The sequence below is a fragment of the Heterodontus francisci genome, chromosome 2 (genome assembly GCF_036365525.1).
Source record: "Heterodontus francisci isolate sHetFra1 chromosome 2, sHetFra1.hap1, whole genome shotgun sequence".
NCBI classification, from domain to species: Eukaryota; Metazoa; Chordata; class Chondrichthyes; order Heterodontiformes; family Heterodontidae; genus Heterodontus; species Heterodontus francisci.
The window spans coordinates 56,980,368-57,001,194 of NC_090372.1; the positions used below are offsets into that span (position 1 = coordinate 56,980,368).

The window sequence follows — 20,827 nt, forward strand, 5'->3', positions numbered from 1 at the left end:
CAAATGCTCATCTAAATACTTCTTAAATGTTGTGATGGTTCCTGCCTTCAACCATGGTTGCCAGGGGTTTTGTTTTTGAGGGGGTCATCGGATTTATGAATTTTTCTGTATTTGTTGACTTAGTGGTGTGTTTCTGGTGCTGTATATTATGACACATTTTGTGCAACAATGGCACTTTTTGTTTCTTTGGTGGCTGACCCTGTCTCTTGGACGTTAGAACAGGAGTTTTATGAATGTTGTCTGTACGAGGGGTTCTCAGGCGTGCTGTAATATTTGCAGAAAAGTCTGAAAACCACTACCTTAATATCCAATCACTTTTTTAATTCAGTGCTCAGTTACACAGGTCTGATACAGGGAGCATCGAAGTCCAGATGTTAAAATCAGAATTGATGGTGGAGGCAGGTTCAATTGAAGCATTCAAAAGGGACTTAGACTGTTGTCTGAAAAGGAAGAATGTGCAGAGTTACGGGGAGAAGGCGGGTGAGTGGCACTAGGTGAATTGCTCATTCGGAGAACTGGTGCAGAGACAATGGGCCGGATGGCCTCTTGCAGTGTAACAATTCTGTGATTGTGTGTGAGATTAAGCTTCAGGGCAGCAGGACTTTTTACATAATAAAAACAAGAAATGCTGGAACCATTCAGCAGGTCTGGCAGCATCTGTGGAAAGAGAAACAGAGTTAACGTTTCGGGTCAGTGACCCGAAACGTTAACTCTGCTTCTCTTTCCACAGATGCTGCCAGACCTGCTGAGTGGTTCCAGCATTTCTTGTTTTTATTTCAGATTTCCAGCATCCACAGTATTTTGCTTTTATTTTAGGACTTTTTACATTATAGGCTGATGAATATTTTTAGAATAAATGCAATAAAACTCATGACAAGGAGATGGATTTATTTTTAGATCTAATTTCACATGGAATTTTTATCACACCAGCCCCACCACTATCAGGGACCTAAGTATGAGCTTGGCTCTGAAACCACTGTCTCTTCTCCTGGTACAGCCACTTTCAGGCCCATTTGCAGCCTGAGCAATAGCACAGGAGGTCTTTTTTTTTAAAAAAAGCCTGTCCCCACCCAACTGCTACTGTACCTGTCCTGATTTTCCTCCTCCAGCCTACCTTGATCCTCACATGAGTGCTTCATAGTGGGTTGGGCTGAGTTAGTCGATAATCTGCCCCTGCTATTTCTCTGGCTTCCAACATTAAGTTGGCCCCCAGGCTTGTAGCCAGCTATCTGCACTGTTGTTGACCTTTGTTTTTTGCTGTGTTTGCCAACTATAGTTGTAATTGCAGTCAACAGGTACAGCAGAAGAGTTAATCAGCACAGAAAACAGCATTAAAATGGGCATTTTCTCCATTGATAGCCTGCATGGATTTTCCCTATTGTTGGAATTAGTTCAATTGAAGTGATTCTGTGATTCTGCAATATATATAGATATCTGTTTACCCCTTGTTATCTGTTTTATGAAAGAACGATTTGTGTGCATATAGGTATAGCACATAGTTATGACTCAAAATGCTTCATTTACATTGTACGTTTGTAGGTCGGTAAACTTGGCAGCAATTTTATACACAGCAAGACTCACTTTTCCATTCAACAGTTTGCACTGTTCCTAGAACAGGCCAGGCACCTGTTGTTAGTGTGGGATAAGGGCAGGCTGGTAGTAGGAATTAAAAGTGTTGGCAACCCTGACATGCGTAGGTCTTGAGGTTAGCCGTGGTGTTTATAAAGCTTGGCTGGAATTTTTCCTCCGAGAGAGGTGGATGTGGTCAGAGGTAGCAGGGGTCTCCACTTGCCATCCGATAAAGGCCGATTAAGATATTTGGAAATCCAGTTGATTTGCATTTTATGAGCCCTGCAGTGTTTTACGGGACACGCACGGGCCACACGGGTGGAGGAGGGTTGGAACCTCGGCAGTTTTAAATGAGCAGTGACGGGGTGGCAGATACAGGGGCCTAAAGTTGAGGCTTCATATGAAATGAGAGTGAAAGGAGAAGAGCAGAAATCGTTGGCTCACTTTTGCCCACTTAGGCAAGTGATCCTACTGGCAGGGCCAACTTGGAAGAGATTTCTAAGAGGGCATACGGATTACCTTTCCTCTCAGCACCAACTGGAAAGGTGCCCCCATTATTTATTCAGCCGCAGGTGGCATGGGCATCGTCCATTCCAGAGGAGGTTCCTCCAATGAGGAAGAGATCTGGAAAAGGAGGGAGAGGCGGGCAAGCGGCCAAGTACAACAGCGACTTGCTGGGCACCTGCAGGTACAGCCTCGTGATGGGGAAGGGGCAGAAGGCCATAGAGTGGACCTGGCACAAAGACCTGCGAGGAGATGAGGCTAACCAATATGCAGAGTGTGCCAGCAGTGAATGGCCTTCCTCCAGATGTCAGAGCGCCAGTTCCTCCGACGACTGCACCTGACCTGAGAAACTGTGACAACTCTGTGCGACACGATGGCAGGGGAGGTCAGCTCTAATTGCGTGAGTGGCTCTCAAGGCCACAGTTGCCCTGAATTGCTACACCTCAGGCTCATTCCAGGCTGCCACTGGAGAAATTTGTGGCGTCTCCCAAACAGCCGCGGATCACTGCATCGAGGTTGTGACCTTCAGGAGGGCCAATCAATACATCAAGTTTACAACCAATGAGGACAGTCAGTCCGAGAGAGCCAGAGGCTTCGGCACCATAGCTGAACTCCACCTGGTCCACGGAATCATTGACTGCACACATGTGGTCATCAGGGCTCCTGCAGGCCAACCTGAGGCCTTCATCAACCAGAAGGGATTTCACTTCCTCAACATCCAATTCATCTGTAACCATCGCCAGCGGATATTGCAGGTGTGTGCTCGTTATCCTGAGAGCAGTCATGACACTTAGATTCTCCAGCAGTCCGAGTTGCCACAGCTTTTCAAGGATGGATACTTGGTGACAGGGGTTACCCACTGAAGAAATGGCTGATGACACCAATGAGGAACCCATGGACCGAGGCAGAGGAACGCTCCAACACGAGGCATGCTATGACTAGAGCGATTGATGGTCTGCTCAAAATGAGATTTAGGTGCCTGAATTACTCAGGTGGTGCCCTTCAGTATGCACCAGCGAGGGTTTTGTGGTTATCTGCTGCACCTTGGACAACCTGGCGCTGAAGACATGGGTGAACGCAAGGCATCCTCAGATGAGGAGGGTGCCGAAGAGGAGCCGCAGCATCCTAACCGTTCTGTGGGACTGCTTGGAGGGCCTCCAGATTCAGGTGCCAGGGAGGATCAGGAAGCTGTTGTACTAAGACGTTTCTCCTGATCTGCAGCATGTTAGCCATCTAATCCACTAAAGATCCATATTCCAGGCTTACTGCAGCCACTCGCCTCTGCTGGAAGCCCAGAACCACTCATCCGTCAGTGCAAGGTGCTTTGGCAATGGTCCACCAGAGCAGCACGCACACCATGGTAAACCCCAACCATCCCCTGAGTCACACCTTCCACACGTGCATACCACCATGGCCACCATCACTGTATTGAGACGGTCATAAGTAAAAAGTGACATTTAATAAAGGCTTACTACACCATTCAACATGCCACAAAAATGGAATGCACACCCATGAAGCCCAAGTGCAGGTACAGTGATTTCTTAAATCTTTTTTGAGTGCTCCTTGGTGGTGCTCCATCTTCGCTGCTAGCTGTGGTGGAGGCAGGCTGCTGACCAAGCTACCCCATGGCCTGGGATAACCTCGGCGGCTGTCCTCTAGCTGCCTGAGGCCAGGAGGGCCCTGACGTATTGAGGGGCTTCTGAACAGTCGCAGGAGTCTCCTCTGTCACTGCAGCAACTTGAGGTGCTGGTGTCACTGGCAGAGGCGCTGAAGACCCACTGTCTGCACCAGGAGCGCCCTGAGACAAGCCCCCAGATACACACTGCTGTTGCTCCTCTGCCGTCGCAAGGCACACTTGTCCTTCTCAGGTCAACAAGGAGGTACGAAATCCTGGTGTAGAATCCAGGTGCCTCATCCCCCTCTTGCATTGCCACTGATCCTTCGCGCTCAGTGACAAGGCGATGGTATCTCCAGCATCCACTGACTGGCCTGCTGGATGTGGCTTTCCAGTAGAGTCTCCAACAGGTCGGCGCAACATCGAGGGCCGAAGGGCCTGTACTGCGCTGAAATGTTCTATGTTCTATCTCTCGATGGAGGAAGCGATGCATGCAGACGAGAGGGAAAGGCCAGCATTCATGGTGTGAATGGACTCTTCCACTGTTCGAGTCAGGGCACACGTACCCTCTGGAATTTCCCTCAGATCTTCACTCACCTCATGCTGCACTTGCAGCATCTGTCACCTTACGGATAACTCCAGAGGCTCGTCATCAGCCTGGGACTCAGCATTGGTCTGGTCTCTCAGTCCGAGTGTCAGAGGCCCTGGGTGTCACAGCCTCCAACAGCTGGTCCAGCACTTGTGAAGTAATGGTACCAGATTGTGACCCCAAATCTTTATCCATGGGTTTACCCACTGGGGTGACAGTATCTGAGCAGCTGGAGGATGTGATGCTGCACCCTCTGACGTCCCCTCCTCCTCCTCAGAAGTGGACAGTTGTCCCCTGGAGATGTTGCCTGGCTGTTGTTGAGAAAGACCAGGCCTGTGTGACATTCCAGACAGAAGCACAGAATTGGTTGCAGATCGGCCACATGTCTGTAACTTAGAACGTGCGACCATCCCTCATGCTCGCTTGTGCTCCCCTTATGCCCATTACCTGGGGAACTCATCCTGCTCAATAGGTGCTCTAGCCTCACTATCTTTGATGAATCGCTCTGCCTGGTCACCAGCCAGCTGTAGTGCCTCTTCCTCCATTGGCATCAAGATGGCCATCAGGGGGATGCCACCACCAGTCCATGCCCTATCTCTGGCATTCCAGGGCCTCTTCTCCTGTGGAGTCACATGAGAATCATTTCAGTGTCCAGACTACAGAGACCACCCGGTTGGTGAGCTTGCTGCAGCCTCTGGGGCCAGTGTCATGGAAGTGTTAGTCTGGAAGTTGGCTGCAACATTGTGTGAGTGAGGTGTGCCAGGCACGCATCCCCTGTCAGAGCTGCAACCATTACCTCCATCTGGTGGGCTTCAACGTCCCAATATCCGCACCCGCACACCTACCCATTTGCTTCGATCCAAGGTAGACTGCAGTTTGTCCCTCGCCCTGGCAGAGCAGGGAAGGTTGTTGACCTGCCTGTGGCACTGGAACCAGGTTCTCCAGATGACCCAATGGCTACTTACCTCCTCTGCTTTCTCCATTCTGGCGCGCCTGGTTCATTGGGGAGGTCTCCTCCTTCAGTCTCGAGGGAAGAGAGCCTTCCGCCTTGCCCCAACAGCCTGGAGGAGGACATGCAGGGAATCATCGCTGAACCATGGGAGCACCTGGGTTATTGCATCTGTCATGGCCACAAACGGGTTGCACAGGTTTCAAGGTCTTCCCATGGGATGCTGTGGGTCCGATGGGGCACCCATGTGGTTACTGGCAAATTAAGGGGTGGTCTGGGTGGTCCCAGGCTGCAGATGGGTTGCTGGTATTCCACTGAAGGGGTGGTCCAGGTAGGCTGGAGGGTGGTTTGCAGTGCTGATTGTAGCTCAAAGGTCTTTAAGTCCACAGAACTGAATCATAATAACATGCCAAGTCTGAGAGCCATATCGGTTGCTGGCAGCCCTGTAAACAGGCCCCTAGCATCTTCTTCCAAGTCACAGCCTGCCTCCGCCGCTGCCGACCCTCTCGCCCTCCTCCCCTCTGGGTAACGCCAATTGCCAATGAAAGTCTAAATCGCTAATTACCCTGTCTGCAGGAAAAGCAGACAACCAGCTTATCTAGCCCTCAGTTTTGATGCCCAACTACAACAGTAGATCCATCTTTCAATAGTAAACACCCTTTATCAAAAAATGTACTATCTGCCTTCTCTTTGGATTTATTGTGAAATTGTAGTACATCAAATTGATCATTTTAACAGAATAGATAGCTGCAGCATGATATTTTACAAGTCAAATGGCATGGGGACTAGATAAGAATTTTTTTAATCACAAACTGAAAGGCTGATAGCATTAGAATAGAGGCAAATTTGAGGCCTTGTTCACGATCACTCAAATGCTCCATTGTTGTAACAGCAATTACTCACAGTATGTTTAAGAGCTGATTCTTGTGCTGCCTCATTCTTGGGGGTGGGGGTGGTGGGAGGGGGGGGATGTTTTTTCCTTATGAATAGAACATTTTGTTTATGTTAGGTTTGTGAACCATCGTACCATAGTGTCTGTTAGTGCTGCTGGTGTATTCTGGATTTTTCACACTCTTGAGTAAAACCATGTTAAAACCTTTATTGTATGTAAATTTAAAAGATAATTCTATGGATTACATACTGACTGCTTCCTTCCCATCTACTGTCATTTCTGAATAGGCACTAAACAGGGGTATAGCAGCTGTTAAAGAGGATGCCATCGAGATGCTTGCTAGCTATGGGCTGGCCTACTCCCTCATGAAGTTCTTCACTGGGCCAATGAGTGACTTTAAGAACGTGGGACTGGTATTTGTTCACAGTCGGCGAGAAAGAATAAAGGCTGTTCTCTGTATGGTCACAGCTGGTACTGTGGCTGCCATCTTTCACATTCTAATAGGTAATCCTCTATTTTCACATCTCTGACATGATTTAGAAAGTTAGGTGCATGTCAGTTAATTCGTTATGCAAATAAATATCAGATGTTTGATTGAACTTCTCTGTACTGATACTGGGCTGTCTTGTATGCTTTTCAGTTTTTTGAAAAAAAAGACTTTGAAATTTAGGCAAATTCCTTTATCTTTATCATGCTCCAGCACCAGACGTGCATCATAAAGAAGGAAACACTATTGATTTTTTCCCAGGACTTGACGACAATAACAACAATATGGCGCCTTTAACATAATAAAATGTCCAACATGCTTAGTAGGAGTGTTATCAAACAGAATTTGACACCAGGCCACACAGGGAGATATTGGAGCTGAAGACTAAAAGCTTGGTCAAAGAGGTAGGTTTTAAGGAGCATCTTAAAGGAGGAAAGAGAGGTAGAGAAGCAAGAGATTTAGGGAATAAATTCCAGAGCTTAGGGCTTTAGCAGCTGAAGGCACAGCCATCAATGGTGGAGTGATTAAAATTGGGTGTTTTCAAAAATCGTAAATTGGAGGAGCATAGATATCACAGACAGTTGTGGGGCTGGAGGAAATTCAAGATAGAGAGGGGTGAGGACATGGAGGGATTTGAACATGAGAATTTTAAAATTGAGACATTGCTTAACTGGGAGCCAATGTAGGCCAGTGAGCACAGACAGGGGGGATGGTAAATGGGACTTGGTGCAAGTTAGAACGTGGGCAGTAAAATTTTAGATGACTTCAAGTTTATGGAGGGTAGAACATGGGAGGCCATCCAGGAATGCATTGGAATAGTCTGTGTACACAAAGCAGATAAACACATTTTGGTTTAAAGATTTATAGCTATCAGAAGGTCAGTAATAAAGGGACTTAATGCCCTGATTTTGAGCCAGCCTTTGGTTGCCTTCCTGAACATCTTTCTCATTTTCAATATTGAAGAAGGTTTGCATGTCTTCCAGGATGCTTAGATCCATTCTGCTTACATCAGCCTCGGGCAGTAATGAAGGATATGTAAGCATCATCCTGAAACTAAAATGTGGCTTGATGAACAGGCCACACTTTAGAATTCCTTTTTCTTTTACTTCTGGAAATCAGCTGCTGTGCCTACTCAGTAGCCCTGCTAACTTTGTGCCCCTGTTCCACAGAAGTATTGAACGTACTCTCATAAAGACACAATTCTAGGTTACCTGTGCTTCATAAATTTACTGCAATGGAAACTACCTTTGAGTGCTACAAGGCCAGATACTAAAGGATCAAATTTCATCATGTTGTGCAGAGGTAGAGCTGGAAATGATTTGGAAAGAAGTGGCATAAAATAATGTGAGGTGAGGATTAGGATGGACACAAGAGAAATGCCTTTTATGGAAAAGTACCTCTGCTTAGTTTAAGTGATAAGCAGGGAATGGAAATGAAGAGTCCTGATGAATCACTTTACAGTACAGTGGTTGAATCATGACTTCTTGACCTTCATGTGCCCTTCAAAGGTGAATGAAAATCTTATTTCTTTCAATTCTTCAGAGAAAGGTTTCCTTCTGGTCAAACCCAAACAAAAGCTACCACCTCGCCTTTGGCTCAACCTTTAATTCTCCTTCACCTGTTGACATTTTAGGCCTCATCTCCTCTGAACTCAAGTGGAAACCCCACATTCCCCCCACCCCATTGTTAAACTACCTCCAAAAAGCTTTGTCCTTCTCAACCTATCTTCAGCCTTTGACACGGTTGACAACACCATACTCCTCCAACACGTCTCTGCTGTCATCCAGCTGAGTGTGACTGCACTTGCCTGGTTCCATTCTTATCTAGTCATTCATAAACAAGGTATCACCTGCAATGGTTTCTCTTCCCAATCGTGCACCATTACTTCTGGTGTCCCGCCATTTCTCATTAACATGCTGTCCCTTGGCGACATCATCTGGAAACACAGCATCAGTTTTGATATATACACTGACGACACTCGGCTCTATCTCGCCATCAACTGTCACAACGCCTCCACTGTCGCTAAGTTATCCGACTGCTCATCTAACATCCAGTACTGGATGAGCAGACATTTCCTCCAATTAAGTATTGAAAGACCGAAGTCATTGTCTTCCATCCTTACTACAAACTGTTCCCTAGCTATGACTGCTTCCCTCTCCCTGGCAACAGTCTGAGGCTGAACCACACTCTTTGCAACCTTGACATAGTTGACCCCAAGATGAGCATCCTGCCACATACCGTTGCCATCACTAAAACCACCTATTTCCAACTCCATAACATTACCTGACTCCACTCCTGCCTCAGCTCATCTGCTGCTTAAACCCTCATCCATGCCTTTGTGACTTTGACACTTGAGTTTTCCAACACACTTTTGGCTGGCTTCCCACCCTTCTAACCTTCATAAACTTGGTCATCCAAAATTCTGCTGCCCATGTCCTAACTCACACCAAGTCCTGTTCACCCATCACCCCATCACCTCTGTGCTCACTGACCTACATTGCTCGTGGTTAAGCAACCCCTTGATTTTAAAATTCTCGACTTTTTCAAATCCCTCCATGGTCTGACCCCTCCCTATCTCTGTAATCTCCTTCAGTTCAACAACCCTCTGAGATATCGGCACTTCTCCAATACTGGCTTTTTGAACATCTCTAATGTTAATTGTTTCACCATTTGGTGCCATGACTTTAGTTGCCTTGGCCCTAAGCTCTGGAATACACCCACTTATCCTCTTCCCCCATCAACCTTTTGTTTTTTTCCTTTAAGATGCTCCTTAAAACCTACCTCTTTAATCAAGCTTTTGGCTGTCTGTCTTAATATTGACTTATGTGGCTTGGTGTCAGATTTTGCTTTATAACACTCCTAAGAAACATTTTGGGTCATATTACTACATTAAAGGTGTTATATAAATACAAGGTGGTGACGGCAGCGTTACAGTGATTCCTGCTGCAAGTAAAATAGAACATAAATACTAAGGAATTCCTTATTTCTTCGAATTTTCATACAAGCACTTAAGATTAGCATTGTGTAATCACTGTTTCTTGATTAATCCCGCTGTCTTCCTTATTTTACCAGCCTTGGTAGTGCTCTGCAATATGGGATTTTCCTTCACCGAGGTTACTCAATCAAAATAACATATTTTAAGAACATTTGAACACTGTTGAGCGGTCTGGCATGTGTAAATGGCCTGGGACACTTTAGACTATGTTGGTAGTCAATGTCACTAGCAGCCAGAGGCTTTTGTGCCACATAGGGCTCCAGACTAACTCTCTGTGCATGTGCACATTTGCTCACTAGCTCGAAAAATATATTTTGTCAGTTCTAAAATGCTGCTTTCTATAAATCTAAATTATTTGATTTGAATATCAAAATTAATCAATACTAAATGCAAATTGTAAGGCAAATTCAGTTCCAGGAACACTTCGTTTTTTTTTGTCTTTCCCTTAACTCCCCCCGTCCCTCCACCTTTCTAGTTCCCGTAATACATTCTTTAAAACATAACCTGCAGCTTGTTTATGGGATATTTAAGTATACACCATGCAAAAGAATACCATAATTATTTATAACATTATTTTCACTAATATCAGTTCCAACTTGGTTCAAACTGCGCAAAATGTGAAAATGTTTTTTTTGTTAACGATAATATCTCTTGTGTGCTCTTTTCTTTCCTCTCTCTCTCTTTCTTTCTCCCTCCCCCTCTTTCTTTCTCCCTCCCCTTCCTCCAACCTTTTGAGGTGGGGGAAGGAAGTTTCAGGATTGAACAAGTTTCAATCACATAACCACTACACTACAAAGTCTACAATTTACATTAAATGGCATTGCCATCACTGAATCCCCCACCATCAATATCCCGGGGGTTGCTATTGACCAGAAGCAGCCATATAAGTACTGTGGCTAAAAGAACAGGTCAGAGGTTGAGAATTCTGCGGCAAGTAACTCACTTCCTGTCTTCTCAAAGTTTGTCCACCATCTACAGGGCACAAGTCAGCAGGATGGAATACTCTCCACTTGCCTGGATCAGTGCAGCTCTAACAACACTCAAGAAACTCAGCACCATCCAGAACAAGGCAGCTCATTTGATTGGCACCCCATCCACCAATTTAAACATTCCCTCCACCACCGGCACACAGTGGAAGCAGTGTGTACCATCTACAAGGTGCACTACAGCAACTCCTCAAGGCTCCTTTGACAGCACCTTCCAAACATGCAACGTCTACCACCTAGAAGGAGAAGGACGGCAATAGCATGGGAACACCAGCACCTGCAAGTTCCCTTCCAATTTGCACACCATCCTGACTTGGAACTATATCATTTTCACTGTTCCTTTACTGTTGCTGGGTCAAAATCCAAGAACTCCATTCCTAACAACACTGTGGGTGTACCTACACTAGATGGACTGCAGCAGTTCATGAATGCGACTGTCCACCACCTTCTTGGGGACAATTAGGGATGGACAATAAATGCTAGCTTGGCCAGCGATGGTCAATTCCCACGAATGATTTTTTTTTTAAAAAGAGAAGGAAAAGGACTGGCAGATACAAGGTTTCGTACATTTCTTGGACCTGGCTTTAGATGTCAACCCAAACTGATGAGATGAAAATCTCTGCTATTTACTTAGGATTCCATAGGATATGCAGCACAGAAACTGGGATAGAAACAGGCCATTCAGCCCAACCAGTCCGTGCTGCTGTTTACGCTCCACTCAAGCCTCCTCCCCACTTTGCTCATCTAAATCTATCATCGTAACCCTCTATTTCCTTCTCCTTCATATGCTTGTCTAGCTTCCCATTAATTGCTTCTATACTATGCGCTTCAACCACTCCCTGTGGTGGCAAGTTCCACATTCTCACCACTCTTCGTGTAAAGAAGTTTCTTCTGAAATCCCAATTGGATTTCAAAACTTTCTCTCTGTCTCCACTCTATCAAAACATTTCATAATTTTAAAGACCTCTATTAGATCAACCCTTAGCCTTTTTCCAAGAGAAAAGTGGCGCAAACTGTTCATCCTTTCTTGATATGTATACCCACGCATTTCTGGTATTATTCTTGTAAATCTTCTCTGCATCCTCTCCAGTGCCTCAATATTCTTTTTATAATTTAGTGACCAGAACTGCACGCAATACTCTGTCTTGGCATTTCTTCGCGGACGAAGATTTTGGGAAGTTTGTAGTCATCAGTTGCAGACCCGCTGGTGGCTAGTCAGGCCCATCTGTGACCGTCAGATTCTCCACGGCAGGTACAAGTGAAGGTGTAGTCTCTGCTGGGGGCAATTAGATCTATCTTTCTTCTTTTCTCCTTCATGCTGGTTCTTCGCTCAGTTTCAAAGGTGTCTGTAGTCCTTCTGATGTCGCATCTCCAGGCATCACAATCTATGGCCTGTGCTTCCCACTGGCGATGGTCGATGTGGCACACAGAGAGGGACTTCTTCAGGGAGTCTTTGAAACGTTTGCATGTGGCCCTCTTTTTACCCATTGTCAACTCTCCATAAAACATGATCTTGGGCAGGCAACTGTCGTCCATCCGGGCAATGTGACCCGCCCAACGCAGTTGGCTTTGCAGAAGGATGACCTTGATGCTGGTGATGTTGGCTGTTTCCAGGACTTCAATGTTTGTGATGCGGTCCTGCCAGCAGATCTTGAGGATGCTGCAGAAGCAGCACTGATGGAAGCGCTCTAGAAGGCGTACATGACAGCAGTATAGGACCCATGACTCAGCACCATACAGAAGGATGGTGAGGAATATGGCTTTGTACACTTTGAGTTGATCTGTGCTCTGAGGCTGTGGTTACTGCACACACATTTGTACAGTTTGCCAAATGTTCTGTTTGCTTTAGAAAGCCTCTTGTCCCCTTCCTAGTCTGGTGGTATCAAACGCGATGACGCTCCCCAAATAAGTAAATTGCTTGACGGCATTCAACTCTGTTCCCTATATGACAATGCTTGGTGATCTATATTCTTCTTGGGGTTCAGGTCGATGCAGAACTTCAGTTTTCTTTAAACTGATTTTAGTCCGAAGAGTTGTGCCACCTCGGAAAAATGTGTTGTGATAGGTTGCAGGTCTCCCTAACTGTGGGCCAGGAGAGCACAATCATCAGCGAAAAGAAGTTCACGGATGAGTTTTTCTTGTGTCTTTGTGTGAGCCTGAAGACACCTGAGGTTGAAAAGGCCAGGTGGTGTCATATTCATCATTTCTCCCCTCACTGCGTTTCACCCATCAGCTGAGATGGTGTGCCGGCGTGTGGCGCTTGGAGCCAGCAGTGAGAGCTGGGTGTAAATGAGGACCACTGATTTCAGTGCATCCTACAAATTGGATGCAGCTAACTGAATATACAAGGGTACTACTTCTATCTGAACACTCATACACCCCACGCAATACTCTAAGCATGATCTAACCAAGGTTCGATACTGGTTTAGAAATAAAGCTTAGTATTTGGTTTGCTTTTTTTTTAATTGCCTTGCTAACCTGTGACGCAACTTTTAGTGACTGGTGTATTTGAACTCCGAGATCCCTTTGTTCCTCTACCCCACCTAATAAGTGACCTCCTTATTCTTCCTATCAAAATATATTACCTCACATTTATCTGTTGAACTTCATTTACCAATTATTTGCCCATTCTACAAGTTTATTAATTTCCTCCTGTAATTTGTTGCATCTTCCTCAGTATTGATCATCCCCTCCGCAAATTTGAAAATTGTGTTTTTGATTCCAAAGTCCATATCATTAATTAAATTGTAAGCAGCAGTGGTCCCAGCACTGATCCTTGTGGACCACCACTTCCCACCTTCTGCCATTCTGAATAACTACCCTTTACTCCCACTCTCTTCTTTCTGTCTTGAAGCCAGCTAGCAATCCAAACTACCCTGATACGCTGACTCCATGTTCTCTGACCTTATTCGTTAGTCTATTATGGGGCACCTTATCAAAGGTCTTTTGAAAATCCAAGTAAATTACATCTAAGTAATTACAAAGTAATCCAAGTAATTACAAATTACCATTGTCTCTCTGTTACCTCCTCAAAAAATTCAGTAAGGTTGGTTAAGCAAGATTTTCCCTTTTGAAATCCATTCTGACTGTTCATTATTTATGTTCTTCTTTTCTAGATGTTCTTTTGCTCTCTCCTTTAGCAGGAATTCCATTATTTTTCCTAATACTGATGTTAAGCTGACTGGTCTATAATTCCCTGGACATGTTCTGTCCCCTTTCTTCAATATAGATATCACATTAACTATCTGTCAGTGCTCTGGCCCTACATCTTTTTCTAATGCATTATTAAACATATGTAGTAATGCCTCTGCTATCTCTTCCCTAGATTATTTTAAATGAGTGGATGCAATCCATCCAGATCAAGGGTTTTTTCCTCTTTGAGTTTGATTAGTTCATTCAATACATCCCCTTTTTAATTTAAATGCACTTATCTCATTACTCATCTCATCATTCTAGTCATGCCTACCTGTTCTATCTCCCTGATAAATATCAAAGCGAAATAATTAATTATTATTTCTGCTATCGCTCTATCGTTACCTGTGGTATTATCCTGCCTACTTCTTAATGGTCCTATTCCCATCCCAGCCTTCCTTTTCTTTGATGTGCCTGTAAAATATTTTACTGTATTATGTTTCTTGATAATTTAATTTCATAGTTCCTCTTTGTCTTCCTAATTTTTTTGGACTTCTCTCCAAACCTCTTCGTATTCTCCCTTACCATACACTCCTTTGCTGCCAATGTACTTAATGCATGCCTCTTTCCTAACCCTCAATTGTTCCCTTACGTCTGTATTCATCCATGGAGTCTCACTAGTGTTTAGTTTGTTCTTTCCTTTTAGCAGAATATATTTGGGCTATAATGAGTTCGGCTTGCATATGTTTCTATTGGATGCAGATCCACAGCATAAAACTGTTCACAATGCATGATTCAGTATAAAATTCAGCCTTGGCAGAAAGGTTACACGGATGGTCGATGTGGGAAATGGAAAAATTCAGATGGGTGCGGTAGAGATTGGCATTTAAAGCAGTGACAGTGCAGGGTATTAGAGGGCTTCATTCTATCACTGGCCACACTACTCCTGACATGACTGATTCTGAATGTCTGAAATAGAAAATTGCTCCATTCCGCAATACAAATGTCGCTTGCCTCCTTTAAGCATGAAAGTTTACTGAAAAAAATGCTTACTAATCCTTGGATGTTTTAGTTTAGATTGCAGCTAATTTTGTTGATTTTAAACTTGTAGTTGCATTGTAATACAGCAAATGCTGTCAGCATTTGGATAACCAGGCAGTGAAGGATAGAATCTAGTCTTCATTTACTCACAAGCTTTTAATCACAGAGACACGCACACATTGCATACCATGCACCTCCAACAAAAAAAAACCCTTTCAGCCTGTTCCTATATATAAAATATATATTTAATCCCCAATTAGTACCCACCAGCTGAATACAATTAACACCCAAATGATATACAATTAATAAATGGAAACTGCCTGGTTTGAATCTGCATGCTGCAATAGTATGTATAGGAGTGGAACTATTGATCAGTCTGTCTTTCCCATAGGATGATCTTTAGATAATGGTGTTTATTTTCTGATATGTGCCGGCAGTGAGCGAGGTAGCTTAGAGTCGTAGAGTCATTACAGCTAAGAAGGGGGTCATTTGACCCATCAAAAAAGATTAGGGCAATATGTAGCTTAAGCTACAGTTTATGTTTATAGGTGGAGTTTTCTGCTGCCTTACTGCATTGAAAGGATTTTAATTTAAAATGAAGATATGAAGAATGACCCCAGAACCTGTGTACATATAGTAAGTCTATCAGCTGTTCGCTGTGACAATTGACCATGCTCAATTTTGCCCCTTATTTTTTCTGTTCTATTTTCAGCATATACAGATCTGGGATATTACATCATCAACAAATTACATCATGTGGATGATTCTGTGGGAAGTAAAACGAGAAAGGCCTTCCTCTACCTGGCTGCTTTCCCGATGCTGGATTCATTGGTAAACTGAGACATGATTTTGGTTTTTAATGAACAGTACCTGTGTTCCCTCGGCTTCTGTTTCCTACAGCGGTAGTCTAACATTGATCTTTCATATGAACCTGTTACTATCGATGAAAAATAGAAATGACGGGTGTTCAGACATTTTGGATTCCTTATTTTTAACCCTGCTAAATGGGCGAAGGAGTAAAGTTTAGCTGTGGGTATTAATAAGCTACTGCTAGTTGCACCACAACGGTTTAGATTCCCTTTTTAACATCATATTAACTAAAACGAGTAAGGGCCTGAATCACATGCAATTATCACTTTAACCACATGCTCTAATTCATGCAGATCTTTGCCTTATTCAAATGAAATTTTGTGTGTTTGGATGGAAAAGTGGACAAATAGTTAGGGTCATTGTGAGGAAATCTACCTCTGCAATGGAGAAGTGCACTTCCATGCTGTGACAAGGGATGATGAAGAGCTAAGCAGCAACAACCGAAAACTACCTACAGTGCCTTTTGCATTTGACTATCCAATAATGGTTTTTCTATTCAAAGGTACGTCAGGAGATATGAAGTGATCAGCAGTGACCCACATTTCATAATGGCAGAGGTTTTACATCATAAAGCATAATTTTATTTTCGATGTGATATTAGCACAGAAGTAACAGCATTATAATCCCAACTTTCTACTTGAGCACAAGATTGTTACTTATATATCGCAAAGCAACTTAACGTTGAGCAGTGAAATCTAAAATAAGTTAATTATTCTTAACTGCAAACTCTGTTCCACTCAGACACCATCTGTTGTATGATCAACAGGGAAGTTATGAGAAACAGCCCATTATGTAACAGGAATTTACAGAGCTGTTTATTTCTGTGTCTGTTTCTCAGTTGTTTTTTCCTGAACTGTTTTGGGCAGGGGGGAGATATTTCCATGTCCACAAGAAAGTAGGCTCATTAAAGTTGTCATAACAAATATCTTTGTTACAACTTAAACATTAATGCATGTACTGCTAAAATCCCATTATGCTTCCCCTTCCCTTTCCTTTTTATTCCTTTTCTCTGAGGTTGTCCTAAACTCTGCTGCCATGTCTTAATGCGCACCAAGTCCTGCTCCCCTATCAATCCTTGTGCTCACTGACTTTCATTGGCTCCCGGTCATGAAATGTCTTGATTTTAAAATTCTTAAACTTGTTTTCAAATCCCTCCATGGCCTCTCCCCTCCCTATCTCTGTAATCTCCTACAGCCAAACAACCATCTGAGATATCTGCGCTTCTCTAATTCTGGCCTCTTGAGCATCCCCGATTTTAATCGCTTCACCATTAGTGGCCATTAGTTGACTGGGCCCTAAGTTCTGGAATACCCTCCCTATACTTCTCTGCCCCTCTACCTAGCTTTCCTCCTTTTAATGTCAGTTTAACATGGTGGTGGATAAGGTTTTAGAAACAATAATACGGGAAGAAGATCAACAGGCACTTGGAAAAGTTTGAGCTAATTAAGGAGAGCCAGCACGGATTTTCAAAAGGCAGATCGTGCTTGACTAATTGAATTTTTTGATGAAGTAACAAAGAAGGTTGATGGAGGGAATGCAAAGGATGTTGTCTATTTAGATTTCAAGAAAGCATTTGACAAAGTACCACATAAATTACATATCACGTTGGTTAACAAAATTGAGGCTCATGGAATAGGGGGGGGCGGGGTCAGCGTCAGCTTGGGTAAAGAAATTGACTTAATGACAGAAGACAGCAAGTTGTGGTAAATTGTTGTTTTTCAGACTGGAGGATGGTAGACAGTGGTGTTCCCCAAGGGTCAGTGTTAGGACCACTGCTTATGTATTGAAATAGAGTGTAACATTTCAAAATTTGCCAATGATACCAAACTTAGATGAGTGGCAAACATTGAAGATGTTACAAATCAACTGCAACAGGACATAGATAGGCTAGCAGAATGGACATATAAATGGCAAATGGAATTTAATACAGAGTAGTCTGAGGTGATGCCTTTTGGCAGAATGGATGGGGAAAAACAATATAGACTTAATGGCACAGTTCGAAAGAGCGTGCAGGGATAGAGGGACCTGGGGGTGGATGTGCATAGATCTTTGAAGGTGGTAGGAACTATTGAGAGTGTGGCCAGCAAAGCATGTGGGGACCTTGGGCTTCATAAATAGAAGTAATGAGTGCAAAATCAGGGAAGTTATGCTGAGCCTTTATAAAGCTCTGGTTAGGCCACAACTAGAGTATTGCGTCCAGTTCTGGTCACCACACTTTAGGAAGGATATGAGGATCCTTGAGAGGAGATTTGATAGAGGTTGATAAGATTATGATTGATTTGGATAGGGTAGACAAAAAAAAGCTGTTCCCATTATCTGATGATACAAGGAGTAGGGGACACAGATTTAAGGTTTTGCATAAGAGATGCAGGGGGATGTGAGGAAGACACTTTTTACACAGTGAGTAGTTATGACTTGGAACATGCTGCCCATGAGGGTGGTGGAAGCAGAGACAATCAATAATTTCAAAAGGAACTTGAAGGAAATAAGCTTTACAGGGCTTCGGGGTTAGAGCAGGGGAGTGGGACTGACTGGATTGTTCTATGGAAAACTGGCATAGACTTGATGGGCCAAATGGCCTCCTCCTCTGCCGTAAATGACTGTAAGGAACTAAGACACTCCTTGAAGCCTATCTCTTTACCGACCTTTAGTCATCTGACCTAATATCCCCTTGTGTGGCTCGGTGTCATATTTTGTTTTATAATGTTCCTTTGAAATGCCTTTGGATGTTTTATTACATTAAAGGCCCTATAGACTCTTTTAGGTATGGACAGGGTGGATAGCAAGAAGCTTTTTCCCAGAGTGGGGGATTCAATTACTAGGGGTCACGAGTTCAAAGTGAGAGGGAAAAAGTTTAGGGAGGATATGCGTGGAAAGTTCTTTACGCAGAGGATGGTGGGTGCCTGGAACGCGTTGCCAGCGGAGGTGGTAGACGCGGGCACGATAGCGTCTTTTAAGATGTATCTAGACAGATACATGAATGGGCAGGAAGCAAAGAGATACAGACCCTTAGAAAATAGGCGACATGTTTAGATAGAGGATCTGGATCGGCGCAGGCTTGGAGGGCCGAAGGGCCTGTTCCTGTGCTGTAATTCTCTTTGTTCTGATATAAATATAAGTTGTTGTTTTCCTCTTTCCCCTACCATCCTCCAAAATGGGGGCCAGTACACTGACACGCTATCTCAGGAGGCACAACTGGCACCCACAACTCGCTGAAAATATGTTTAAGGTCCAGTGCACAAACCATTCATTCTCATCTTTCTCTCTCTGTCCCACCTCCCCAGGGGAACTACAGCCCACTGTACAAAGAACTCTCCCCTCTATATTTTTCCATTTTGCTCTCTCTCTTTCATGCAGCCTACATATGGCTGTGTGTTCACACTCCTGTCTCCACGTCCATATCCACATGTTAGTTAGTTGCTTCCTTTTGACTTTGATTATTGCATGAGGTTATCGCTTATATTGCAAAAATAAGAGTCAGGGTATAAATGCTATAAAACAAAATTGAAGACAATTAAATAATAATGGCTAAGCAAATGGTTTTGTGTTAATGGGGCGGGGGGTGAGGGGCATATGAAATCACATTGAAACATAGGCCAGGATTTTACTGTTTGCGCAGAGGTCCTGACATCGGGTGGAAATACGTGGCACCGGGATACACAGGCAAGCAGCGAGACCTCCCCCTTCATTTTACCAATAGCAGCCAATTATAGTGTTTCTGGCAAGGGAGCTGTTCAATTACTGTTGGCGGGTGGGCCCTAGTGCTGGGATACGCACACAGCTGGGATTTTTAAAGACACCAGTGCAGCATTCAGCCAGGTTGAACCCACAGGCAAGAAGGAGGGGATGGACAGCTGAGAAGGCAGTGGAGAGATGGCGACAGAAAGAGGAAGGGTTGCGCCACACTTCTGCGATACCCCCCCTTGAAGCACTTGTGGAAGCAGTCCGCGAAAGGAGGCAGGTCCTCTTTCCAGAAGTCAGGAGGAGGAGGCCGGCAAGTGTCACCAAGAAGGCATGGAAGTGGCAGACATTGTGAGCAGCCGAGGTGTCATTGCCAGAACCTGGATCCAGAACAGGAAAAGTAGGGTTCAGGCACCCTGAGGACACAGGTCACGGCCACCTAATGCACTGGAGCAGGAAAAGCAACAGCCTGCCTCCATAGAAACTTTGAGGCGCAAGGGGAGTACCCCGTAGAAGTTACCGTAAGCGTGCACCTAAATGCATGGACTAGCACTGGTTGATGTTGTTTTGCTACTTTGAAATTTGTGTAATGTATAATGAAAGTTAAAGTTGGTGAAATACAACTTCTGAAGCATTGTATTTTTATTTCAATGCAATAGTTGACCTTAGCCAGATGTTAAATCCAATTACTATGGTCTGTAAAAGGTGAGGGACTCGTGATCGCCTGTTTTGATGAAGGCCTTTGCTCATACAGATCACGGGCACACAGATGTTGAGGGTCTCCAATGACAGGACAGCAAGGATGCCTCTGGGAGAGGGATTCTTCGCTCAGTTTGTCTCTCTTGTCCTCAAGTGAAATGTCTGCAGATCAAGAGAGTCGTGATTGCTATTACTGAGACTTGGTTAAGGGAAGGGCATGATTGGCAAATAAATATCCCAGGATACCGATGCTTCAGGTGGGATAGAGAGGGAGGTAAAAGGGGTGGAGGAGTTGCATTACTGGTCAAAGAGGATATCACAGCTGTGCTGAAGGAAGGCACTATGGAGGACTCGAGCTGTGAGCCGCAGTGGGCGGCACAGTGGCGCAGTGGTTAGCACCGCACCTCACAGCTCCAGGGACCCGGGTTCGATTCCGGGTACTGCCTGTGTGGAGTTTGCAAGTTCTCCCTGTGTCTGCGTGGGTTTCCTCCGGGTGCTCCGGTTTCCTCCCACAATCCAAAAGACTTGCAGGTTGATAGGTAAATTGGCCATTACAAATTGTCACTAGTATAGGTAGGTGGTAGGGAATTATAGGGACAGGTGGGGATGTGGTAGGAATATGGGATTAGTGTAGGATTAGTATAAATGGGTGGTTGATGTTCGGCACAGACTCGGTGGGCCGAAGGGCCTGTTTCAGTGCTGTATCTCTAATCTAAAAAATCTAATCAGGCAATATGGGCAGAACTCAGAATTAGGAAGGATGCGGTAACAATGTTGGGGCTGCACTGCAGGCCTCCCAACAGCGAGCGTGAGATAGA

General features: G+C 44.4%; 1 protein-coding gene across 2 annotated transcripts in view; it reads left to right on the forward strand.

Annotated features, from left to right (window-relative positions):
* Window positions 1-20,827, forward strand: part of ankhb (ANKH inorganic pyrophosphate transport regulator b) — a 191,083-nt gene that overhangs the window by 63,003 nt on the left and 107,253 nt on the right. For both annotated transcript variants that reach the window (XM_068058496.1, XM_068058489.1), the window contains exons 2-3: window positions 6,406-6,622; window positions 15,472-15,590. In XM_068058496.1, coding sequence (XP_067914597.1) covers window positions 6,406-6,622; window positions 15,472-15,590 — 336 coding nt within the window. The remainder of the gene's footprint in view (window positions 1-6,405; window positions 6,623-15,471; window positions 15,591-20,827) is intronic.